Source organism: Plecotus auritus (genome assembly GCF_963455305.1).
Source record: "Plecotus auritus genome assembly, chromosome: 5".
NCBI classification, from domain to species: domain Eukaryota; kingdom Metazoa; phylum Chordata; class Mammalia; order Chiroptera; family Vespertilionidae; genus Plecotus; species Plecotus auritus.
Window position 1 is genome coordinate 50,645,254 of NC_137776.1, and position 26,804 is coordinate 50,672,057.

Consider the following 26,804-nt stretch of genomic DNA (forward strand, 5'->3'; position numbering starts at 1 on the left):
GAAAAAAAGTCAAACCAAATGGAAAAAAGTCAAACCAAAAAAGGTATCATATTTGTGAGAAGGAGGTTATAAAAAGTCATAAAAGGCAGAATTTCAAAATATTTTTAATAGCTTTTTAAATAAAAAGTTCACTGTGATAACTCAATAGCAATAGCGAGCATTTCTTGAGCACATTAAGGACCCACTCCCTGTGTTGGGGACTCTAAAGTGAGTTAGACAGGATCCTTGTTCTCAGAGGATTTTCTTATGTCACAGGGGAAACAGATAAACAGCCAACAGAATGAAGCCAGGGATCATAAAAAAATACATGTTCCAAGTTGGGGATGCACAGTGGAGAGACTGACAGCATGTTATTCCTGCAAGGGATATCCTGATTATTCCACTGCACCGTAGAAAACCAGAGTTAAGCATCTGGTTAATAGCAGTGAGGTGACCATATGTACATAACGTGCTAATGATTTTTCATGCTTATAGAGCACATTACTCTTTTCAAATTACTAGACATTGTCTTGAGGTTCTTTATCACGTGAAGTAAATTATCTAAATGCATGGATAAGGAAGTGTTGACGCAGAGAGGATAGGCAGCTTTGAGTAAGAGTACGTAGCTACTGGGTGGTACTCCAGGCCCCAGGTCTTCTGACTTCTAGGCCTGTTTTCTTTCTATGATTCTCCAGCAAAAGAAACAGCCCTTCACTTACCAAAGCATGTGGGGAGATACATTAGTTTCCCGAGATGCTATTTGTATCATGTAAAAGAAGGTTTCATTTTGAAATAAGTTAGATTCGTTCTCATTCTCCATCTCTGAGATCACAAGCAGTTGAGTTCTTCAGGGGAGACTACCCTGGGCTCCCAGACCCCCTTACTATGCACACTCACAGCTCTCTCTACTTCCTACATTAGCACATAACCCAGTTTGTAATTTGCTATTTGTGTCATTATTTGATCAGTGTATTTTTCTCCTATCCAACCACAATCTCCATGAGGCCAACTGTAATCTCCATGACTGTTGTTTACCAATATATGCTCAGCACTTAATGTTAGCATATAGTAGTCACTCAAGCAGTGTTTGTTATAGGAATGGCTTAATGTAAGGTTTTTAAACTATTTCTATTCCTTTAGGATACCCAACATGTGAGCAGCTTACTTGTGCCAACGGAGCCTGCTATAACACTAGTCAGAGATGTGATAAGAAAGTTGACTGCAGAGACTTCTCTGATGAAAGCAACTGCAGTAAGTAATGTACCCAAGATGTTCTGAAGTTGGTTTCTATTGGCCAGTTATGCATATCTCTTCTCCAGTTCGTGTTCAATGAATTCATATTGGAAGCTTGAAGTCAGCCATGGTCGGAGTATTTACATCATGGAAACTAGCAAACAATATAATTCAGGGTCTTTTTTTTTGTCCCTGGAGAACTAGTTTTTAGACATTTACGAGCAATACTACTGAATAATAAGAATTTCTTTTTAAACGTGAGACAGAGTCTTCCAATGAGATTAAATGGCTACAGTGGAATTGAAATTCTCTCTTTTCTTTCCCTTCTTAACCTCGTGTCCCAGCTGAAGGATGTTCCCACAACCAGTTTCAGTGTGGCAGTGGGGAGTGCCTCTCTCACGACTACGTCTGTGACCACATCCCAGATTGTAAAGACGGCAGCGATGAACATTCTTGCAGTACGGTGATTTCCTTATGCCAGTCCTGTTGTTAGGAGTGGTTCCCCCCCCTCCCCTCCCCGCAACATCCTACCAATGTATCACTCTTTTCAAACAAAAAGGTCACTATGTCTGATGGCAGATGGAGCCAGAAGTTCATTTAGGGCCCATGGCATGAACCTCAGCAGTGTTACTGGACCTGGGCTCCTTTATCTGCCAAGGATCTGTGTAGAGTTGAAGGATTGCTGATGGACAGTTTGCATTCTTTCCTTAGGCTACAAGGGTACAGGGTGTACTGTATCACTGGACTCTCAGGTTACCCAGACCTCAGGAATGGGTCTGATAACGTGGATAGTCCAGTGGGAAAAAGGAGAAGAAGGTCCCGAATAGCAATGGTCCTCACTTTCCTCTTTACTTTGAAGTTCTTATCGCATTGAAATTGGAGGGTCAGAAGAGTTTTATTGTGATGCAGGGGGCTTTCATTGTTTCCACTTTCCTACTCTGATCCTACTTTTCCTTCCATGCTGTTGCTTGCAATGCAAGCCATCTCTTTCTTATTGTTGCCACCTATGGACTCACTTTATTGGAATATATAGCTTGAAGTCTGAGAGTGTTTTACTAATTCCAATAAATTGCCAGCTTTTTGTGGTCATTTATTTACTAAAATCTATGATTTTTCTTCACACCCATTTTGATGAATTGGTATCCATGCCGTGGGGGTAATCCAGTATTTTCAATATCACCCTAATTTTCTATGAGCCATGCCTGATTTCCTTTCTGGTGCCTTGGCTTATTTTAGAGACCATATTAAAGAAGAACGTGACATCATGGAGAATCATTTGGTCCTAAGTAGCAATTCCAGTGCTTGTGGTAAAGTAGGAGAATGTTAGATATTGGCATGTCTATAGCATCTTTATTAGTTTGTATTCTCTGTTCTGTGTTAACCTATAGCATACTGTCCTATTTTTAATCTTGAGAAACATCGACCAGCACCTGAGTTCACCTCCTGGACCCAGAGCTGCTCTTTGCTCCTTCTTTTCCTCATTTTCCTCCTTCTCTTCATTTTTGTCAAGATACTTAATTAAATTGATAAAGACATTTCAGTTTCTAGGAGCTCTGCCAGGCGTCCTCAAACTATGGCCTGCGGGCCACATGCGGCCCGCCGAGGACATTTATCCAGCCTGCCGGGTGCCGCTGCCTGTCCTGCTTAGCAGCCGACTCGTCCCGGGCCTGCAGTGCGCATAAGAATTTGTTCATAGTTTTTTTTTTTTTTAAACTATAGTCCGGCCCTCCAGCGGTCTGAGGGACAGTGAACTGGCCCCCTGTTTAAAAAGTTTGAGGACCCCTGGGTGGGGTGAGCATTGTGAATTTTTCTGAGTGCTTGTGTCTTTGGAGTACAGCTGTGGTTTGTTTCCAGACTATGAGACCTGCAGAGGCAATCAGTTCACGTGCCCCAATGGCCACTGCATTAATCAAAACTGGGTTTGTGATGGAGACGACGACTGCGCAGATAATGGAGATGAAGATGGATGTGGTAAGAGATTCTGATTGAAAAGTGTTTTCTGAAAGTGTTTCCAGAACTTGTTTTTCCGATTTTCCTTGTTGAAAGTTATCTGTGTGTCAAGCACGTCTCAGGATTGTCTGGGATTTAAGGGACTTAATGGGTGGGGAAGCAAGAGACTCCACTAACAGGACCCAGAACTCAGATATAGCATAAATTGTAATTTCCTCCCTTCTACTATTAAGGCAATATAGTAGGGTAGTCTCTCCCCCTTCTATAGCTTACTCTTTCACTTTAAGACTGCTTATTTTAACTAGATTTATATAGCACAGGAGTAGGATGGAGAAGGAGGGAAAACGGGGAAATGTGATTTGTCTTTGACCTAACCTTTAAAAATGACTTTGAATCTTGGTAAAAGTCCAGTTCAGTTTTGTTGTGTTTTTAAATTCTGATTTGCAAATAATGAGTGCGTGACATCCAGTGGTGGAAGAGAGGCCACAGAGGCACCATGAGAGATGGAGCCAGGGGTTGGTATTTGCAGGAGGGGCTGCTCTCCAGGGAAGCATTCAGAGATTCTATGAGAAGGAAATTGCCAATAATAATCACTCTCTTCACTCTGCAATACCTCTAATAGTTTAGAATTTACTAACACCCACACCATAAAGCAAGTTACTTATACTGTGCCAGCCCCAGATATAGCAGGAGTGATGCTTGTTCTGGACACATCCACTCGTGTCACAGTTCGGTGTCCCAACGAGTAGTCTTCCTACATTTGAGTTATAGTTTTTCTTACACTGTTGATGTTTCACTCACGAAACAAACAACCAAAATAACAAAATAAAAACTCAGAAATCCTGGTGTTACCTTAATAGCCTCTCTTCTGTAATTTACGATTTAAGTAACTGAATCTTCCTTTAGGGGTTATTCATCTAGTTTGTTGATAATCCAGATCCATACCTGCAATTTGCTTTTATAACCTGGTTGGGGGGCTGCCTCCCCCAGAAAGAGTGAAACTTAAATAATTCCATTTTGCCACTCTTTAGAAGCTCAAGAAAAGTTCAACAGTAGAATTAGGAACTATATAGGCCATTTGTGACTTCTACCTGATCTAGTAGTATATCCTCTCTCAACCATGGGTTAAAATAAAAATAACTGGCTCCATTTTTCATGTGGTTGTAACTTTCTTTCTTTTTTCCCTCTCCACAGAAAGCAGTCCTCATCATTTTCATAAATGTTACCCAGGTGAATGGGCTTGTCCAAAGTCTGGAAAATGCATCCCAATTACAAAAGTCTGTGATGGAATTTTAGATTGTCCATCAGGGGAAGATGAAGGCAATGCCACTGCGCTACGGCGTTGTGGTGAGTATGGAAATTTATCTGGGGATCTTTCAGATAAATATGCTTCAGTTTTTTTTAATGACAGAATCCCAAATATAGAGAATATCAGTTGGTGTTTGCATAACAAGCTATTTCAAGACTTATTTCTCACAGTTCTGTGTGTTGCCTGGAGAGTTCTTCTGACCTAGACCAGCTCACTCCCTTGTCAGGATGTTGCGATAAAAGCTCTGGCTAGTCCAGGCTTGTTTACATGGTGGTAGAAAGGGCAAACCCTAGTGCACAAGCTCTTTTTTAAGCCTCTGCGTATATCATGTTTTATTGGCCAAAGCAAGTCACTTGGCCAAGTACAGTGTCAATGGATTGAAGAAATAGGCTCCACCTCTTGATAGGAGGTGCTTCAAATATCTGTAGCTTTTTTTCTTCTTCTACCCAGGCACAATGTTTTTAATAGCAATTTTAATGACTTTAAAGGAGATTTTATTCCCTCGCGTATAATTATGAAAAAAGTCTTGTCTGGTTATTTTCAAAAAAGAAGTTTCTGGTTCCTGGGATATATACTTGAGTTAGTTGTTTTTCTTCTTTTTCTGTTGCTATAGAATATTCACCCCACCATCAACTCGTGAACTCTGGACAGCTGACTGTCCTGTAAGAGAATAACAATATATGACCTTGATTTTATCAATGGTGCATTCTAAAGTATCCAGTATTTGCCTAGAAGCAACTATGTACCTGTAACCCTAAGGCCTCTTTTTTTTTTCTCCTTGAAAAAGACATGTAATGTTTAAATATGCTGGTACATGGCATTCTCCCCCTCTTCACACCACCCATTTTATTTAGAGGCCCTTTTTGAAAAGCTTTAAAAATTAGTAAGAGATATAATCATAATGCAAAACAAAAATAAATAGTACAAAATAAAAAATAGAAAATAGAAAATAAAATCGACAGAAAGAAAGTACTCACCTGAAATCCTACTACTTGAAGCTAGCTAGCCACAGTTAATGTTTTTGGTGTTATTTTCAATTCTGTCACTTGGGAATTCTTGACCCTTTGTATTATGTAGACAAAGATAGATTTATGACCTGATTTTCCCATAAACAGCTCTTATGATGACCTATACATAGTTATAACTTTAAAAATAACTTCTTAAAAATATGAATTGAACTTTTGTACCACAAATTGCAGTTAGGCTTCTTGAATGGTGACAGATTTTCTGTGCTTTGACTACATGGTTACTTAGCTTTTACATTTGAAAGAACCAGTACTTACTTCATAGGTAAATAACTCTTGTTCAGAAATGACCACTCATTTATATTTTCTTCAAAAATTTAATATAATTTTTTTCCATCACCATGAGATGACCATTCAGTTAACAAAGTGTTTTTCTTTGTTTAGATGTGACTTTGTGTCCTTACTTGAGCTGTGAGTATCAATGCCACATGGCACCATTTGGAGGGGCGTGTTATTGTCCTCCAGGTTATGTTGTGGACCAAAATAACACCCGAAAATGTGTCGGTAAGTGACAGGTGGGAACACGTGGTCTTTAGTCACAGTGCTTGCCACACTGATGAGGTCTATGATCTTTGACAAAAAAGAGTTTGTGCTTGTGGGTAGGAGTGATGGTCTGTATAACAAAGAGCAACAGTCCTCCCAGAACACCTGAACAATATGGAGTTTTGTTTTTTTTTAAATATATTTTTATTGATTTCAGAGAGGAAGGGAGAGGGAGAGAGAGATAGAAACATCAATGATGAGAGAGAATCACTGTTCAGCTGCCTCCTGCACGCCCCCTACTGGGGATCGAGCCCAAAACCCAGGCATGTCCCCTTGGCCAGAATCAAACCTGGGACACTTCAGTCCACAGGTCGATGCTGTATCTACTGAACCAAACCGGCTAGGGCACAATATGGAGTTTTAACTCTTGAGTTTTTGTGAGGTGCACAAGTCAAAACAGTGGTGAGTCAGTTGACTGGCTACATGGATACCTGTCTACTGCCTGATGATGGAAATAGTTTTTGTATTTTCTTTTTAAAAATTTGGACGCAGGGTTGCTACAGCCATATTGGTTATTAAATACTGAAATACTTCCATGCGGTTGGTATATAGCTGTTGCCTTCAACTCCATGATGTACCCTACCCTGCTCCCCTGGCCTCTTCTCTAGTATGCTCAAATCTCTCCCGGACCCAGCAACTAGAGAGTGGCATACAGCAAAAGATCAAGACGTCACTGCTGCACGGACCACACTGGCCCATGCTCTGCTGGTTGTTAATCCCATTGGTTTTTACCTCTACTTAAAGCTAACGTTCAACAAGAACAAACTTGCCCGGCCGGTGTGGCTCAGTGGTTGAGCATTGACCTATGAACCAGGTTGTTACAGTTCAATTCCAGTCAGGGCATATGCCCAGGTTGCAACTTGATCCCCAGTGGTGTGTGTGTGTGTGTGTGTGTGTGTGTGTGTGTGTGTGCAGTAGGTGGCCAATCAATGATTCTCTCTCATCATTGATGTTTCTCTCTCTCCTTCTCCTTTCCTCTCTGAAATAAACAAAAACATTAAAAAAAAAAAGAAAGAAAGAACAAAGTCTATCATGTTGCTTCCAGCTGATGGCTGGTATTGAACGAGGCACCAGTGATTAGGATGGGTTCTTATGATGGGAAAAGTAGACATGGCCAAGTCATTGATTTTCAGGTTTTCAGGATTTAAACATGACTTTTTAAATGCTCTGATTTCTTTTCCTTCTTTCTAATCTTTGATATTTGAATAAATGTAGTAGTAGCAGAAAGTGACCATAGAGGTTTAATGAAAAAATTTTGTTTTTGCTGGTGTTGGGAAAAGGCATCTGGAAGGCAACTGAAATGATTCATTAAAATTAGTTTTCTCAGGATATTTGTGTTCATTTGGTATTCCTTAGAAATTTGAGATTCTTCAGGGCTTTCTGGATAAAAACAAACATGGCATACATAAGAAATACTTCTATAAAAGTGTCTCTTCTGAAGTAATTTCTAAAATATTCATATAATTTGGTCCAAAAAGCTGAAGTTGGATAAACCCAATGAAGTTATTCAGTCTTTAGTCTCAGCTCATGGTCTCCAACTTAATTATTCTTTAATAATTATGGCTAATCTGAATAACTACTCATAGCCAGAAAAACTTTTAAAGCTAGAAATAAACTCTGGTTTAACAAATTAAACTTGGAAGCTTGAGAAAGTCTATTCCTCAGTGTTATTGAGAACTGTATTAATGGGGCCAATTTACCTGTTATATGCCAAAAACACACGGGACTTTTTTGTTTTTTGGTCTGGTGAAACAATCCAATTGAGGTTGTCCTTGTGATGTTCAAAGTGGGGAATTTTAGGTTTCTAATATCACGGACCGTGTCCCAAAGTTTGCCCATGATCTGATTGCTCCCTTAACTATATTCAACAAGACATTTTAAGATCAAGTGCTTTATGTAGGTCAGTTCGAGAGATCCTGAAGACTTAGAGATTACTCAATTATTTAAGAACCCCCCAAATTTCTAATAATTTCAAAACACTTTATAAATAAACCATTATGACTTTCAGCTGGCATTAATTGAGATTGCAGAATGCTTTTTGTGTTTTATCATTACACTGGGGATGCACTTAAATTTAAAAATATTTTTGACACGAATGTCCTCCTTTGTTGGGTAGCTAACTGACTTTGGAACTCTTGCCTGTGCTCCCTGGCATTGCTGTGAGGCAGCTCATCCGTAAGTGTAGGCTGCTCCTTTGTCTTTGGCAAATGTCAGCTTCTCCACCCCCCTTGACTGCCACCCAGCTGCCAGTCCGATTTCCAGTCTCACAGTTGTCCAGGCATTGCCTCTTTCTCTTAGTAGAAAAGGAATACCAATAGAAATATCAGAAGCCACATTCTCAGTATTACATCAGCTTTTCTCTTTTTTTTCCTTTCTCAATCCCCAAAGAGGAGTTGGGGCTAGATTGCCTTGCAGGTGGAACTTGATAGGCCTTATATCTTTTCAGTAAAAATGACTTACTCTTTCAGAATCCATAGTTCAGTCTTGTGATCCCCACAACCTGTTCTCAGGCTTCTTTTTCTCATGGAGTCCAGATAACACAATTTCCAACATCTTTCCCTAAGATCTAAGTCCGTGATAAACTTTGGGTTATATTTTCAAGTGTCTAGGACTTCTTATATGCCAGAAATCTAGGCCACTTCAATTTTTTTTTTTTTTGCAGCCATTAAGAAATGAAAAACCATCAGAGCATGGTTTTTATATTGAACCTAATTAGTGAATGTAATACAGAAAATTGCAATATGATACACAAGATAATTTCAGGATTTATAGGAAGCCTTCAGTTCATAGCACACTAGAAGCAGTGTGGTCTGATTCGGGGGCACTGGTTTTAAGTTCCATGATGAACATCTTTCATTTCCTTCAGTATGTGCCTGGGACTTTAGTACAGATAACCTCATTTGGTGATCAGCTCAGAAGTCTACATTTGAGAGCCTTTGTGAATGTGAGCCCCTGCCACCTGCAGAGACCTTTTCTGTGACCTATCCTGTCCTTCGAGAATGTATCTGTTGCCCTTGAGTTTTGAAGCTGAGTTAACATTTATTTCAAAGAAGACTATATGTTGCACTCTTTGTAAAGAGAACTCATTAGTTTCAACACATTATGAAACCAGTTAACAGTTATTTCAGCTGAGCTTTTAGAAGATTTGCTTTGGTTTGCTCTTTTTAAAATGATTTTTAATTTTTATTTATTTTAAATTTATTTTTATTTTATTTTTTAATCTTTATTGTTGAGATTATTACAGATGTCCCTCACCCCCCCCCCCCCGCCCCCCCGCCTCATTGCCCCTCTCTCCCGATTCCCGCCCTGTCCTAGGCCTTCGCCACCCTATTGTCCTAGGCCTTCGGCACCCCATAGGTAATGCATATATGCATATAAGATCTTTGTTTAATCTCGTCCCACTCCCTGACCCCCCTTCCCTCTGAGAATCATCAGTCTGTCCCATTTCCATGCCTCTGATTCTATTTTATTCACCAGTTTATTCTGTTCATTAGATTCTTATTCCGCTTATTTTGATTTTTAGATTCAATTGTTGATAGGTATGAATTTGTTGTCACTTTGTTGTTCATAATTTTTTATCTTTACCTTTTTCTTCTTCCTCTTCGTAAAGAATACACTTCAATATTAATATAATACTGGTTTAGTGGTGATGAACTCTTTTAGATCTTTCTTGTCTGTGAAGCACTTTATCTGACCTTCAATTCTAAATGATAGCTTTGTTGGATAGAGTAATCTTGATTGTAGGTCCTTGCTATTCATCACTTTGAATATTTTTTGCCACTTCCTTCTGGCCTGCATAGTTTCTGTTGAGAAATCAGCTGACAATCGTATGGGTGCTCCCTTGTAGGTAACTAACTGTTTTTCTCTTGCTGCTTTAAAGATTCTCTTTGTCTTTTGCCCTTGGCATTTTAATCATGATGTGTCTCAGTGTGGTCCTCTTTGGAATCCTCTTGTTTGGGACTCTCTGTGCTTTCTGGACTTGTAAGTCTATTTCTTTCACCAGGTAGGGGAAGTTTTCTGTCATTATTTCTTCAAATAGGTTTTTAATATCTTGCTCTTTCTCTTTTTTCTGGCACCCCCATAATGCGGTGAATCCTTGTATATTATTTTTTATTTCAGTCAGCGTGTGCTTAATTTCTGATTGTTTCTTTTCCATTTTTTTGGAGATTTCTAGTAGATTCTTGAGCAACCTTATAACCGTGGTTTTGAACTCTATATCCAATATTTTGCTTTCTTCCATTTCTTTCATTTGTGACATGGTTCTTTGTCTCCATATTTTGACTGCTTCCCTGTGTTTGTTTCTTCGTATTAGGTAGAACTACTATGTCTGCTTGAGTTGGTAGAGTGTCCTTGTGTAGTAGGTGTCCTGTAGGGCCCAGTGGTTCAGCCTCCCCATTCACCTGAACTGGGAGCTCTAGGTGCACCCCTTTATGGGCTGTGAGCACAGTCTTGTTATAGTTGAGACTTGATTGTTGTTGGTGTTCTGGGAGGAATTGACCTCCAGGCCAATTGGCTCTGAGGACCAGCTGTGACTACAGTGGGAGAGCTGTTGTGCAGGAGACACCTCTACGGAGCTGGACTTGCTTCAGTGGGGCTTTGGTGCTCTTTGAGTCTTCCCCTCGAGTGTGTTGCTTATGGATTTGTAGAGTTGTAATCTTGTATGGTCTGACACTGAACAATGGGTACACTGGCTCTTGGGTCTCTAGGGAGGTGCAAAATCAGCCACTGCCTGGGGCCACCCAGCAGGATCTACAGAGAGATCTTCAGATTCCTCCTCTTCGTATCGGATTTGGAAGTGCCCAAATGAGGCCCAGCTATGAAGCAAGGCAGGCTGGTGCTGGTGCCAGGTCTTGGGCCTTTTATTGATAGGTTTGGAGCTCCCTGACCCAGCTGCAGCTTGTTTGACAGATTTTAGCCTGAGCAAGGACAGGCATTCATATGCAAAAGCTGCTGCACACAGCTTGGGTGGGGTTGTAAATGGATGAGGTGGGGTCTTAGGGAATAGTCAGGGTGGAGTAAACAGAAATGACTGTCAGTCAGCCCTGTGACCTGGTAGGTCCCGCATAGGAACAATGATTCCTGTGGGCACGTCTGTCAGGGAGAAAGCTGTCCCCGAGTTCCTGCCCCAATAATTCAGTTCCTCCTTGTGTGTGTCTCCTGGAGCCTCACCCTGGTGCTGGAGCGCAGAGGAAGCATACCTTATATAAGTTCAGTTTGTAGTGCCGGCCTTTTAAGGGAAACAGCTGTGTCTCCAGCAGCCTTTGTGTCACTGAGCCCCAATCCGCATTGGTTTTTACAGCCTGTAGTTCTTACTGCCCGTAGCCACTTCTTTTCCCAGGTCTGGGATCCTGGGCTGGGAGTCTGGTGTGGGGCTGGGAGCCCTTGCTTCTCTGGGCGGCCTCTGCAGAGATGACCTCCCTCTCGATTAAAAACGCGGCACATGTGGGTGCCAGTCCAGCCCGTTCCATGCCTCCCCACCTCCTATCAGTCTCATTATACTTTCTTCTTTACTTCTCCAGTTGTAGGTCCAGCTTTCAAGCGGTTCTGGATGATGGTTGTTCTATATTTTAGTTGTAATTTTGATGTGGTTGTGGGAGGTGGTGAGTATAGGCATTTACCTATGTCGCCATCTTCAAATCCTTCTGGTTTGTTCTTTCATGCATTTTAATTTGACAAATACTCTCTGTATGGCTGTCATCCTCTGTGTGGCTGACTCATTACAGAGGCACCAGGTGTTGAAAACCTATGCAACGTTTATCATCTTAGAATTGGCTCCCCAGTGAATGCCTCAGTCATGATCAAAAATACAATTGAATAACCCTGACACGGAATCCATTCATCTGCCGCTGGTAGTCTTTACCTGGTGGTGTGCTGAGGCAGTTACAGGATTATTGTTTCTGATTGACAGGAGAGGCTATTTGTTGATGGAATGACATCGTGGTGCAGAGTTAGGGCAGAAAGGTCATTCAGCATGGTGGGATTTCACACAGCCACAAGGATTACAGCGTTTCCAAGGATTTTTGAATTATTTTCAAACTAGTATTTGTTAGTTGGAAGGGACAAAGAATAAAAAGGAAAGAAAAGTAACAGGGTGGGAGGTGGATATTGTAAAGCAATGTTAGTTTTTTATATAGTTTTCACTGCCTATCCTATGCTCGTGAAAATACTTAAGTCTAGCTCTAGCCGGTTTGGCTCAGTGGATAGAGCATTGGCCTGGGGACTGAAGTGTCCCGGGTTTGATTCTGGCCAAGTGCATGTACTGTGGTTGCAGGCTCCTCCCCGCACTGGTCAGGGCACATGAAGGAGGCAACCAATTGGTGTGTTTCACTTACATCGATGTTTCTCTCTGTCTTTCCCTCTCCCTCCACTCTCTCTAAAAATCAATGGAAAAATATCCTCAGGTGAGGATTAAAAAAAAAATACTTAAGTCTACTTTCTTGCCTTTAGGTTTAATTGAATATGGATATTAATTAGCCTTTATTTTTCTGCAAATGGAGAATATAGTTTTGTGTCACTAAAAGTGACAGGGATTTATACACACATGATAGGAGGGGTATTTGCACCCCCAAATTCTAGTTATGTCTTTTCTACTTTTGATTTTCTCCAAGGTGACTTCAGACCCTTAAGCATAGTCTCATCTGTCTTACATTCCAGACGAGGTCATGACACTCTAGAAGTTTGAGGGTGAATGTCCTGTACTTTCATTCCTACTGAGGCGAAGCCTCAGATGCTGTTTTCTCAGGGCGGAGGGGAGGGCACTGAAGAGATAGATCAATGAAGGCTTTTTTATTTAGTCATATGTCCTTTTATCTTGTCATGTTCAAATTGGATCAATTTTTTTTTATTAGTTACAATCCTTGGAAAGAAAAATATTCTGGCGCATGTTGTTATATTTGACAAAACTAGGACCGTTAGTTTATTCCCATGACTTTCTTGATAAGGAGTCACAAGATAGTGGGCCATCAGCAGGTGTGGTAGAATCCAATTCAAAACTCTTGCTATAAATATAATCAGATCCAGAAATCTAGATGATTCTAGACTTGAGGTTACGCAACCTTTTGGTATATAGGGTGGCACTCCACAACCAACTGAGCCACCCAGCCAGGGTTTGAATCACTGTTTTACACAGTGGGACTACGATGGCATTGAACAGAGCTCTATCATGTAATGGACTTTCAATAAACAGTGATTAAATGAATGAGTAATAAGTTAATGAAAAGCAGAAGAGAAGTACTTTTCATGTCAAAATAATTTTAATTTCATTTTGGTCATGATTTAAAAAATAGTTTTATTGATTTTAGAAAGGAAGGGAGAGGGAGAAAGAGATAGAAACTTCAATGATGAGAGAAAATCATTGATCAGCTGCCTCCTGCACACCCTCTAATGGGTATGCAACCCAGGTCAGGCATGTGCCCTGACGGGGAATCAAACCTTGACTTCCTGGTTCATATGTCGACACTCAACCATTGAACCAGAGTAGCCAGGATGATTTTTAAAAAAAATATATTTTATTGATTTTTTACAGAGAGGAAGGGAGAAGGATAGAGAATTAGAAACATTGATGAGAGAGAAACATCAATCAGCTGCCTCCTGCACACCTCCTACTGGGGATGTGCCCGCAACCAAGGTACATGCCCTTGACCGGAATCAAACCTGGGACCTTTCAGTCTGCAGGCCAACACTCTATCCACTCAGCCAAACCAGTTAGGGCTGATTTTTTTTTTTTTAAATATATTTTATTGATTTTTTACAGAGAGGAAGGGAGAAGGATAGAGAGTTAGAAACATCGATGAGAGAGAAACATCGATCAGCTGCCTCCCGCACACCTCGCACCGGAGATGCGCCCGCAACCAAGGTACATGCCCTTGACCGGAATCGAACCCAGGACCCTTCAGTCCGCAGGCTGATGCTCTATCCACTGAGCCAAACCGGTTTCGGCAGGGCTGATTTTTGACATTAGAAGAGATCTTTCCAAATAGTTTATTGCCATCACAGATTTATGTCTTATTGAGGGGCTGCATATAAGGCAGGTCTTACTTTTTTGAAGTAGCACTATCCAATAGAACTTTCTGCTTTGATGGAGATGTTCCATGTCTGTGCTCTCCAGTATGGTAACCACTAATCATAAGTGACTATTGAGCACTTAAAATGTTGCAGGTTATTTTATTTAATCTAAGTAAAAATCTAAGAAGCCTTAGAAAGCTAGTGGCTACCATATAATAAAGGACAGTTTTAAAGGGAGGCATTTACATAAAAATTCAGATATTTTATAAACCAATATTAATAAATGAAATGCAATTCCACAGGACTAGGAACCCAGGCGGCATTGTGCATCTTCATGTAGATTTTTAAAACTTATTTAAATGCTGTTGGGTTTTCCTCACCCTACAGATGCCTGCTCTGAATTCCTATTTTTATTGTATGTCTAGATTCTGTGCTAACTTCAGAGGGTGTTTATTTAGACAGGGTCGTCACCATATTCCGTTACAGCTTGTCCAAGATTTTTTTTCAGAGGGCAATCAAGAAATGTTGGTAAACATCATTGCCAATGTTTATTTCCCATATGGCAGATTTTGATGATTGCCAGGTGTGGGGAGTTTGTGACCAGATGTGTGAAGACCGAGTAGGCCATCACCAGTGCCACTGTGCAGAAGGCTATATCTTGGAGCATGAGCGGCATTGCAAAGCCAATACTTCCTGTGAGTAAAAGAAGGACACTTGTATCTCCGAACACTATACTTGTGACTAATATCCTCCTTCTAGAGCAGATGACAAAAGAAATAACAGCATTTATGCAGATGGCAGGATTAATCATCACAAATCAAGAGTGGAGCCTGCTGCCGGAAGAATGGGTCAACATGAATTTCCACTTTGATTATTAGGGACTAATTTGTGAATTAATGATGTTCATTAATAGTTTTTTTATTTTATTGGTTGCTTGTTCACTTTGGGCTTGGACTATTATGTCACCCACCACATTTAATTGTGGAATAAATTTTATGCCTACATTTGACCTACTTGAGCATCTATATTTTAATTAGTCTACCTACCACAAATGTAGGTGACAGGTATATATAGAAATAATTTTGGCATTGTTTATGCAAAATTTAGGGATGGTTCAAAATGGACTTGCTAAATTTGGATTACAGTTTGTGAGAATGCCCTGTTTCTGAGTGTTTTGTTGGAATCAATCTAAGAGTACTATAGTAGAGAAAAATCTTGGGGAAAATCTGTTAAAAAAGATAACTCTCCCAAAGCATTTTTTTCACTATGAATTTCTGGGTGAGAAGATTTCAACTTTACTCTTTTTCCCAGTCTCCCCACCCCCCACTTGATTTTGAAGTGCCTTTGGTGGCCTTCTGAAACTTAATTATCTGCTCACATGATTGATGAATGGCTAGTTATTTTTGAGTAGAAATACTTCTTTTGCTGTGCATTAATTTTTAGGTACAGCTGATTTTTAAAAAATTCATTTTTGAATAGATAATATATTCATATACTAAACATTTTAATTACAAGAAGTAATTAAAGTAAATAGTAAAATATCTTCTTCATCTGTTCCCCTATGCCCAGTTTTCATTTCCACTTTCCCATGGATAATCATTGTTTATTTCAATACTAGGGATTCTTAAATGCATAAGTAAGAATATACAAAAATAGATATTTAACCCTATTTTTACATATATAATAGTAAGCTACACAGTTTTGTATCTTGCTAATGTTACATAATATATTTTCAAGAGTTTTTCATATCAATGCAGAGAGCTTTCTCATTCTAGTAGTAGCATAATGGTGACCTAATATTCCATTGTTTTGGATGTACATAATTTATTTAACTAGTCCCCTACTGATGGACTTTTATATCAATTTTTTAAAGCTGAAAGCACTTTTTAAGCTGAAAGAATATTTAAAATTAAATTTATTGGGTTGACATTAGTTAATAAGATTATGTAAGTTTCAAGTGTACATTTCTATGACACATGATCTGCCTATTGTATTGTGGGTCCACCACCCAAGTCAAGTCATCTTCTATCACCATGTGTATAACCCCCTTTACCCCACGCCCTTCCCTCTGGTAACCACCATAACTGTTTGTGTCTATGAGGTTTTTTTTTGTTGTTGTTTTCCTTTGCTATTGTAAATAGGACCATGATGTATAATCTTATTTGTTTTGCATGTTTGTGGGTATATAAATATAGAAGATTTAGCTCCATCATTGCCATGTGATTTCCCAGTAATTCTTAAAATGAGTCTGTATTTTACATAATCTAAAATTGCACCTGGGATAAAATTGAAAAAATATGATATAATCCCCTCAGTTTAATTGAAAGTGCATTGGACTAGCAGTCAGGACACTTGAATTCTTGGCAGACTCTGTTCCTAATATACTGTGACTTTGGACACTTCCTTAATAATCTTTGTTCCTCAGTTTTCCCATCTGTAAAATGGATAGAGTGACACCTATATGTCTGCCTCAGAAGTTTATTTTAAAATAAGAAATACATAGAAGAACATATTTGAAACAGCAGAAAAGCATATTAATTATAAGTTACATCATCATCTTTGTTCATTTGAAGGAGTGATAATGCCTTCCATTTTCACATTTAGCTGGTGAGGCCTCTGTTATCTTCTCCAATGGTCGAGATTTGCTAATTGGTGACATTCATGGAAGATCCTTTGAGGTCCTGGTAGAATCTCAAAATCGTGGAGTGGCTGTGGGTGTGGATTTTCACTATCACCTACAAAGAGTCTTTTGGACTGACACCGTGCTAGATAAGGTAAATAGAAATTTCAGGAGCATAGCTTGGGAGCTGATAGAACCCCAAGCACAAAGTGTTGATAGCTTTTTACTTTGGGGGGAGAAGAGGGAAAAGTTTCTTTGTTTTCTAACAAAAAAGGCCCTTGAGATATTTTATGTTAATCAGCACCTTTTTCCATGCTATACTATTACATGGGAACTTTAAACAAAGCAGTCTATTATATGGATTAGCCTTGAGCAACTTTTAATTTTATTCGAAATGGAGTCCAAAAGCCTAATTAAAAGAAATAGTAGACATTCTTTCAAAACTGGGTAGATGTTTGGTAGTAATTTTTGAAACTTGATCATTTAAAATGTAAAAAGTACTCTGCTATCCCATATGATAAAAATCAGATTTTGCCTTCATCTTCTAAATGGAATCATAATCGAGGGTTGGGTAACAAATATTGAGAGTATTTTGACTAACAGCCAAATTTTCATTATACTGACTTATCTGGAAAGTGTGATGGATTTAACTTCAACTTTGAGTAATGTGGTGGCGATTTTTAAAACAAATTTTAGACTCCTAAAGAGTTACATGGAATTTTATTTCTCTCTCTTACATTTCCTTGTACCATTAATAAAATTCTAATTCAATTAAGTTGTATAGAATTTTTAAGAGGTATAATAATCTTGGTTTTTCTTTCAGGTTTTTTCAGTTAATATTAATGGTTTAGATATCCAAGAAGTTATCAATGTTTCTATTGATGATCCCGAGAATCTGGCTGTGGACTGGGTCAATAATAAACTTTATATGGTGGAGACCAAGGTCAACCGTATAGATATGGCCAATTTGGATGGAAGCCACCGGGTTATCCTTATAACGGAAAACTTGGGGCATCCTAGAGGAATTGCCCTGGACCCAACTGTTGGGTAAGTGATGTGAAGGTGTACTGCTTCCAGTATTTTTGGAGTTTTGTCTCTTTCCCTGTATGTAAGACATCCATTGGACTAACTGAAGGTTAATTCTGATTTCTTTTTAGGTTCTGTGCTCTAGAACCCATGTTTACTTTATATTTCTGTTCATAGAAGCTGTAAAGGAGTTGGCTAAGTAGAACCTCCTTTGGGGATATATAATCCAAAAACATGGAATACTAAAAATGTGATGTTTTAGGGTGTATGAAGTTTATTCTTCTTCTTCTTTTTTTTTTTTAATCTTTATTGATTTCAGAGAGGAAGGGAGAGGGAAAGAGAGATAGAAACATCAATGATGAGAGAGAATCATTGATTGGCTGCCTTCTGCACGTCCCCCAATGGGGATCAAGCACGCAACCCAGGCATGTGCCCTTTACCAGAATCGAACCTGGGACCCTTCAGTCTGCAGGCTGATGCTCTATCTACTGAGCCAAACCAGCTAGGGCATGAATTTTGTTCTTAATGTTTGCCATATTCGCTTGGCTGAGAGATTGGACTCTGTTCTGACTCAATCTAATAATATTGTTACAACTAAATATTACTTTTGTTTCACTATTAAGATGATCACTCTAGCACGATTGGCCGTAGAATTGGAAGTTTTTTAAATTGGGGAAATACGATCTGAACTATCCCTTTTAGTGTTTTTCTTTTGTTTTGTTTTGTTACAGACTGGGGTTGGGATGTCATTGTTAATAACGCAGTATAAGTTGTTTAGTGTAGATCAACCCAGTAAGACCGATAATGCTTACTTTTCTCCAGGTATACATCCAAATATTCCTGATCTCCACATTTGAGAACAGTTATAGAAAATGTAGCTTTCTCTTAGGTTTTTCTCAGCTGTCTTAGGAACCTTGAATAAACTTGAGGTTACTAAAGTGTTGGTGAATGGTGATTATTCATTCCTACTTCTTGATATCTTGCTGTTCTTCCTTGAATAGGGATATATTCTATAGACTAATCCTTGGACTGGGGAATGAAAAAGGAAAATGGCTTGATAGCTATTTTAAAATGTATTTGTAAGCTTTCCTGGGTATAAAAAATAGAAGTGAAAAAGCCAGGGGACAGGGGAGAAAGTTAGGAGGGTGGATATAAATTTTTAGGCTACCATATTAGTGCATTTTAGTTGTTATTTGGAATTGTTGCCTCTCCTGATTGGCCTTCTTATTCTCTGATTTTCAATGCTTTTTAATTTCTGTGTTTTATACCCCCAGTTCTCTAATCAGCTGGAGGAAATTTCCATTGATGTAAACAAAATTAAAAAAAATATTTCAGATAAGCTTGTACAATAACTGACTCTTTTTCTTTTATAGATATTTATTTTTCTCAGATTTGGACAGTCTTTCTGGGGGACCTACGGTGGAAAGGGCTTTCATGGATGGCACTAACCGTAAAGATTTGGTTAAAACAAAGCTGGGATGGCCTGCTGGGATAACTCTGGATCTGGTGTTAAAGCGTGTTTACTGGGTTGACTCCCGGTTTGATTACATTGAGACTGTAACTTATGATGGAACTCAAAGGTAAGAAGTACTTTTTATAACTTTATGAGTTTAGGGAAAGTACTTATGGAAAGGGATACCAAAGGACCATACTTAAAAATATTGGTTTTGGTTGACATTATAGCTTGAATGACCTTTGTGTTGACATTCGCATGGTGACCTGCTCTTAGTTTTAACTTCTTTTGTGTTCCATAGTACAGTCATTAAGTATTGCCTAGAACATTGTTCTTTGATTTCTCCTCCCAACCCCTCTTTCACTCTTTATGCACATTGTTTTCATTAACTCCTGAGTTTACTTATATCCAGGAACATTATACTCTGGGTCCCTTATGGTTGATTTTGAAAGATAACTTTGTCTTTAAGCTTTCTAACATCCCCCCAATAAATAAATACTTATTTATTTAACATTTTCTGGTGGAAAATAATTGGATTTTACTTGGCCCTTGTATATATTTCAAATTTCAAAGAGAAATTCTGACTCGTATTTTTACCTGATATACTTCAAAGATACTTATATAAACAATATTTGAACATAGAATATGGCATATATTTTTCTTCATCTTATTAGTCTGATTAGAACTAACTATATATTATTTAAATTTTTAACTATTTTAGATCCTTTTCTTTTGGTATTTTCAAAAATTGGTCTTAAACTTGCCAAGATAAATTACTTTGTGCATTCAGCTAATAAATTGACCAGTTAAAATTATGACTGGATTTTATTGCCTTCTCAATGAAAGGCATATTATAGTTTTGTTTTCTCCTTTATATCTTTCATAAGGATGGTATCACAGTTTGCCAGTGGATTATAAGTGCTTAGAACAGTCTCTACTTGGTTAAATCAAGTGATTGGACATTAAGGCTATGACTTTTTATCATTGAAACTGTTACCTATAGTGAGAGTATGAATAAATTGAATGAAAAAATATTTGTTAACCTGGTAAGTCATATAAGAGCAGTTGAAAAATGCCCTATTTTTTCTCTTTCACAGCATTATATTATATAATCCAAATATTTTTACGCTAAGGTTAAACTAAAACATAAAAGATAAGATGTGAGTAGTTTGCTGGCTGTGAGGAAACATCAAAGAGATAATAAAGTACAGCTGAAGTCATAAAGTCATTGCCTCTTGCTTTGCCAGCAGGTGGCATTCAGGGTTCCGGAATGTGCTAACTGAAAAAGAAAACCATTCTCCAATCTTAACGTACCATGTCGTTACTGAATGTTTCAAAGTGTGTGCTAACTTGCCACCTTAGATTTCTTCTTTTTTCTCTCTCCTATAGTATTTCCATTGTTAGTATCTTCAAGTCTTTGAGTTCTGTTGTGCTTTTCAGTTTTCAGGGACTGCTCAGATTTTTCTTTGTCTCATATGCCAAAAGAAAACAAACAAACAAAAAAGAATGAGTTTTTCCTTGGGTTATTTTCCACTTCACTTTTTAAAATATGGCCTAACTGAATTAATCATTCATGTGGATGTTGTCCTGACAGGCACTGTTTGGCACCTTTCACTTCTGTTTTCTCCTCATTTAAATAACTCTGGGCATGCTGTGCCTCTATTACAAGTATGATCAATTGAGAGTTGCATCAAGCAGAGCCTTAGAGTGGTATAGCACTGTTTTTTGCTCTCACCAGACTAGTGGTGGGGAACGATAGGCCTTCGGGCCGTATAAGGCTCGAGAAATCATTTGGCCTGCCCTGCTGAGGCTCTAGGGGTGAGTTAATTAAATATTTGACTAAATATAGTAGGCTAACTTTTAAGTTGATAATTTTGTATGGCCCTCGAATGATGTTATAAATATCTAAATGGCTCCTGGCAGAAGAAAGGTTGCCCACCCCAGCACTAGATTGATATCAAGAACAGGGCTGTGTGTTTGCTGTGGGTGGAACTCTCCCACTCAGTGACCTGCACCCTAAGTGCTGAGGAATGGTCAGTGGTCCAGTGTGAAGTCAATGTAGAAGACATCTTCTACCACACTTCCGATCTCTGTTACACTCTTTCACCTATGGACTTCAAAATGACATGTCACATCTTAGCCCTTTTCTTTGTGGGGCACCTTAAAAGAATGAAGAACAAGTGTGAAAATGGTAATTTCTCAAAAAAAAAAAATCTAGTACAAGTTAGGATTGGGCCTGGAATTTAAGTTTCAAGGGTCTTTTCCAAGAGACATGACAATCCTTTTATCAAATGTAGATGAAAATATATCTATTTTATCTATAAATTCTATATATGTAATAAGAAATTTAACCTTTTATGCATTAGCTTGAACTAATTTGACTTTTAATCAAAATAAAGCAACACAAAAAATTGTATGCTATGTATCTTTTGTAACAGGAAGACTGTGCTTCATGGAGGCTCACGCATTCCTCATCCCTTTGGAATAAGCTTGTTTGAAGATAGTGTATTCTTTACAGATTGGACAAAGATGGCTGTAATGAAGGCAAACAAGTTCACTGAGACCAACCCACAAGTGTACTACCAGTCTTCCCTGAGGCCCTTTGGAGTGACTGTTTTCCACTCCCTCAGGCAGCCCCATGGTAAGCCACACAGCAATAGAAACCATTAGGTACTGGCCTTGGAAGAAAGGTTTTCTCAAAGCTATGAAGTTAATGATTGGGGATCGCATGAGATTTGGATGGTATTCTCAAATATATGAATGGTTACCTAGAGAGTTAAATCTTTTGAAATTGACTCTGCGGGGAACTTAAAGATTAATTTAACAGGTATTTATTGTCACTGTAATGTGTCAGATCCTGGCTAGATCCTGGGGTGATAGCAGGAAACAAACCAAACCAAAAATAACTATCTTCATTGTACTGGGAGGAATCGTGTAATTCAAACCTCTAATATTACGTTGAGGAAACCGAGTCCCAGAAGAAGATAATGACATGCCGAAGTGCTCACTTTAGGTATTATCAGAGCCATTTCCCCTTCTTCCCTGTTGTACATGTAAGACACCTGTCCTTTAGTTTGCATTAGGTCTGCCACAGGCAAATTGGATTTGGTGACTCTGTCTGGTCACTTATTTTTAAAAATATTTTTTATATAGGCACTCTTTAGTCTCTTATAGTAAGTTTTGTTTGTGTTTCACGGTTTTAGATTGACATGACTATCTGGACTATATACAGTTCCTGTATTTGCTTATATATCAAATAAAAGAAATATGAAAAATTAAATTATGATTATAGAAAGCTTAATATTAGTGAACAGTCATTCAGAGAATGACATTTTACTTTAAAACTCTTTGTGTTAGAAGAAGAAAAAGATAAAGATAAAAATTATGAACAAATACGTATCTATCAACAAGTGAATCTAAAAACCAAGGGAATAAAAAATCTGATGAACAGTATTAACTGGTGAATATAATAGAATCAGGGGCATAGAAAGGGAATGGACTGACAGTTCTTGGGGGAAAAAGGGAGTGGGGGGTGCGGTAAGAGACTGGACAAAAAGCGTACGTACACCTATGGATGAGGACAGTGACGGGGAGGTAAGGGCAGAGGGTGGGGTAGGAACCTGGTGGAGGGGAGCTATGGGGGGAGAAAAAAGAGGAACAATTGTAATAATCTGAACAATAAAGATTTATTAAATTAAAAAAAAAAAAAACTCTTTGTGTTAAGTGACGGATCTCGAATCTCACCTAAACCGCCACTCTTTCCACTTTGAGTCAGATATTTGATTCCACCTGTTTGAAGGAGAAAGACTATAATTAGGTTGATTTTTTTTTTTTAAAAAAGAAACCATCCACTAGAACCAAAACATTCAAATGAATATCCTTCAATGTAGTTCTCCTTGGAAAACATACACTTTATATTAAAATACATACTGTATCTGAAAACATTTCTGAAATTTCTATTTGGAATAGTCAGTTCATGAGCCTTTGACCAAATATATTGCCCAATTTTATCATTCAACTTATTTCTATTATTTGCCTCAGAATGCTATCTGGCTGTTGTTTCTCCAAATCAATCCACCTGAGATGATAAAGAGACTATTTTAAGGAATAAGTCAAAGGCCAAGAAGACAATTTCAAAAGCACATGTAACATTTTTAGCTGTGGCAGCATTGTGTACAGTGAGCTTCCCAAGGTCCTTGTGTTTGAGGGCAGTTTTTGGAAGTATAAACTGGTTTGTTGTAAACTTGCAGGGTTTTGGAGTCAGATCTGAATTTAGTATAGCTGGTGGGCCACTGAATAACCTTGGGCAAGTTGTTCTATCCTTTGGAGACTTGATTTCCTCTTCTGTGGAATTGGGGTACTACTATTTACCTTTTAGAGTCATTGATTGTGAGTTGGTTTACTTACAGAGTAAGCATCCAGTGAGTTATAGATATCTTATGAATGGTAAAATAACACTTAAGGTATTTTTTGGGGGGTTGGGGGTAGGGGGAGGCAGTTATTTTCCAATCATTGAGGCTAGCAGACACAATTATTGGGGAAAAGGAACCTCCCAAATTATCCAGTTGCAGGAATCTTGTTGTTGTTTTTTTTTTTTTTTTTTTTTTTTTTTTTGCCACCACTACATTGAGAGTAGATGGGAGAGAAGTGAAATTGAGAGGGCCAGTGCATCTAGGGGTGAGTGTATATAGTAGCTACCAGTAGCAATGTCTCTGAATTTTAAAGCCATTATTCTATTTCATCTACAGGGCACAAAAGTGGCTTCATGTGTCTGGGATAATTACACATTTCTAACTGAGATTTTACCCTGTGCATTTTTTCCTCCAGCCAGCAATCCATGTGGTGATAACAATGGAGGCTGCGAACAGGTCTGTGTCCTCAGCCACAGAACCGACAATGACGGCCTGGGTTACCGCTGCAAGTGCACCTTTGGCTTCAACCTGGATGTGGATGGCCACCGCTGTGTTGGTAAGAAATTGGTTTGGACTGTCTTTTTGGAAGGTGGCACAGGGCTATGTGCTGCCCTTGGACTTGGGCCATCTCCCTATCATACTATTTTACTTTCTGTAGCCCACAGGACGTCTTCCTCGGCAGGCATCTCTCCCCTTTATACACAGAGCTGTGTTTGAGCAACATGTCTATCTCTTGGGATTAGCCTTTAATTCCACGTCTAGGGTTTCCTGGGGCTCCCTTTCTCCTTTGTCTCCTTCCCAAAATCTTTGTCTACCTTTTTCACTACCTTTTTCACCCGCTACTGGGGATCAAGCCCACAACTCAGGCATGTGCCCCGACAGGGAATAGAACCGTGACTTCCAGATTCATTGGTCGATAATCAACCACTGAGCCATGATAGCCGGGCTGCAGATTTATTTTTTATGTTTATTTCAGAATTATAAAATGTGCTTTATGGATGTATAAGTAATTTGTATGTAATTCAGAGAGGGTAAGAACCATGCTGTGGCTGACCACGCTGTGTCCTCCTTCCCATAGCTGTTAAGCAATTCCTGATCTTTTCATCTGAAGTGGCTGTGCGAGGGATACCATTCACCATCTCTACCCAGGAGGATGTCATGGTTCCAGTTACAGGAAATCCTTCTTTCTTTGTTGGAATTGATTTTGATGCCCAGGAGAAAACACTCTTTTTTTCAGATACATCAGTAGACATGATTTATAAACAAAAGATCGATGGAACAGGTGAGAATTCTGCTTTCAATAATAAGGCTAATAAATATAATTTGCTTAGTAAAATTTTGCATTCACTTCTCAAGCAGCATCCTTTACTAAAGGACCTTCCATGTCTTTGATTGCCATCTATGTTGGAATTACAAATCAGTGTGGGGAGACTTCTGATGGGGCATTTACTGAATGTTTTCTCCCCTAACCTGGGGAATGAGGGCAAGGTCTGGGAAGGCTTCTTCTTGCAGGTGCTGATAAAAATCTCCACCCAAGCTTTCTGAGGTTCAGATTCATAATGCCAATTGCCTTTTGGGCATCCCACAACCACCTCAAAACCAATATATCTACACAGACACCTTTATCCCATTTCTCTCCTGCCTCAGGAACATGACAGCTTCACCTTTTCCATTTTCCCCCTATTCCTTCCACTCTTTTAGCTTTTCTGATTAACTCATTAACCTCCAGCCATGCTCTGGAACATGTGAAATTCTTTCTCTCTCTCTCTTCCAGTCCTTGCTTTCCTATAGCCCCCCAATTCACCACTTCCTTTGGGAAACTTCTCCACACTTCCACCTTGCCATATGCTTCATTCAGAGACTGCTCTCATACCATTCTGTTCATACCTCCATCACAGCACCCACTCGGATTAATTGCATCCCTCCCTCTCTCTCTCACTTCATTATAAATACCTTGAAGGCAGTGTCCCCACTTCTCTATGACTCAATTTCCTCATCTGTACAATAGTATGTGGGCCAGTTCTTGGCGCAAAGTAAGTGCTCAATATAAGCTATTATCAGTAGTACTATTAGCAATATTGTGTTTTCTAAATCTGTTCTGGTGGAATGTTTTACAATTTTCTGGAAAATGAGTGGAGAAAGCACAAGAGTTGTATTTCCTACTTTGAAAGAAAGAGGTGAGATTATTTACCCTGATTTAGATTTTCTATGGTGAGAAAAGGGAAAAGAGGGGAAAAGGCATAAAAATATCACAAAGAGGAAAGTGGTCTTTTTTCTTTTCTTTTTTTCCCCGCCTGTACCTAGTTCTGATTTCCTTTCTGGTATCTTTGCTGGTCTTTTCCAAAGTTGGCAACTCTGTGGCTATGAAAGGCTGTTGATGAGAGGGCTGGGCGGTCATACCTCAGAGATATCCCCCAGTCGTACCTGGCAGTGTCGGCTTATCAGAGCTGTCTGAGGGTGGTGTTTGTGTGGATGTGAACTCAGGTATCTCTTCTTCAGATGTTCTGCAATGAGAAATTTTTTTTCCCCTCGAACAAGGGAGGAAACCCAAGCCATATCATTCCTGGTTCTATGTATCAGAATTATATCCATTCTTTGAGAGCTAAACTTTTGGGCATGGATATATTCTAGGTTCATCTCATGTTGTAGCTCAGTTTCTTTTTTAAAAAAGAATTTTGAATGTTACTGAAATGTGCTCCAACTCTGACATGAAATTTATATATGCAGTAGTAGGGAAATGTATGTCTAAAGTATGCTTAGTTTAAACCATGTCCATATTTTAACTTACAGGAAGAGAAATTCTCACAGCTAACAGGGTGGAAAGTGTTGAAAGTTTGACTTTTGACTGGATTTCAAAGAATCTCTATTGGACAGACCTTTCTTATAGGAGCGTGAGTGTCATGAGGCTAGCTGATAAATCGAGACGCGAAATAATCCGGAATTTAAATAACCCACGATCAATCGTAGTTCATCCTATTGCTGGGTAAGCGCGTTCGTGTTTTCCCGAGAGCTTGAAACTGAATAGCTTTTAAAGTTAATGAAAAGTGATGTTATAGGGATTTGGCAAGTTCAGCAAATATAAGATTAACTATATAAATTGAAATCACCTTAAATTTTATCCGTTTAAGTAATCACCTCCTTCAAAAAACTTTCTTAGTTTCGGCTTCCCTCGTCTTAATAGAAGTGGTTGTTTTTCTCCCACAGTTGCAGCGGACCAAACAACGTGATACAGGTTCATTAGGGAAGGAAT

At 38.9% G+C, this 26,804-nt stretch overlaps 1 protein-coding gene across 1 annotated transcript in view; it reads left to right on the forward strand.

Moving 5' to 3' along the window:
• The window catches only part of LRP2 (LDL receptor related protein 2), a gene marked incomplete at its 5' end in the record, with an annotated part of 209,763 nt that overhangs the window by 65,398 nt on the left and 117,561 nt on the right, over positions 1–26,804 (forward strand). The window contains 13 exons of the mRNA XM_080669070.1: positions 1,120–1,230; positions 1,557–1,670; positions 3,067–3,183; positions 4,357–4,509; positions 5,881–6,000; positions 14,610–14,738; positions 16,648–16,817; positions 17,487–17,710; positions 19,063–19,269; positions 21,581–21,783; positions 23,970–24,110; positions 24,633–24,836; positions 26,345–26,537. Coding sequence (XP_080525196.1) covers positions 1,120–1,230; positions 1,557–1,670; positions 3,067–3,183; positions 4,357–4,509; positions 5,881–6,000; positions 14,610–14,738; positions 16,648–16,817; positions 17,487–17,710; positions 19,063–19,269; positions 21,581–21,783; positions 23,970–24,110; positions 24,633–24,836; positions 26,345–26,537 — 2,086 coding nt within the window. The remainder of the gene's footprint in view (positions 1–1,119; positions 1,231–1,556; positions 1,671–3,066; positions 3,184–4,356; positions 4,510–5,880; positions 6,001–14,609; positions 14,739–16,647; positions 16,818–17,486; positions 17,711–19,062; positions 19,270–21,580; positions 21,784–23,969; positions 24,111–24,632; positions 24,837–26,344; positions 26,538–26,804) is intronic.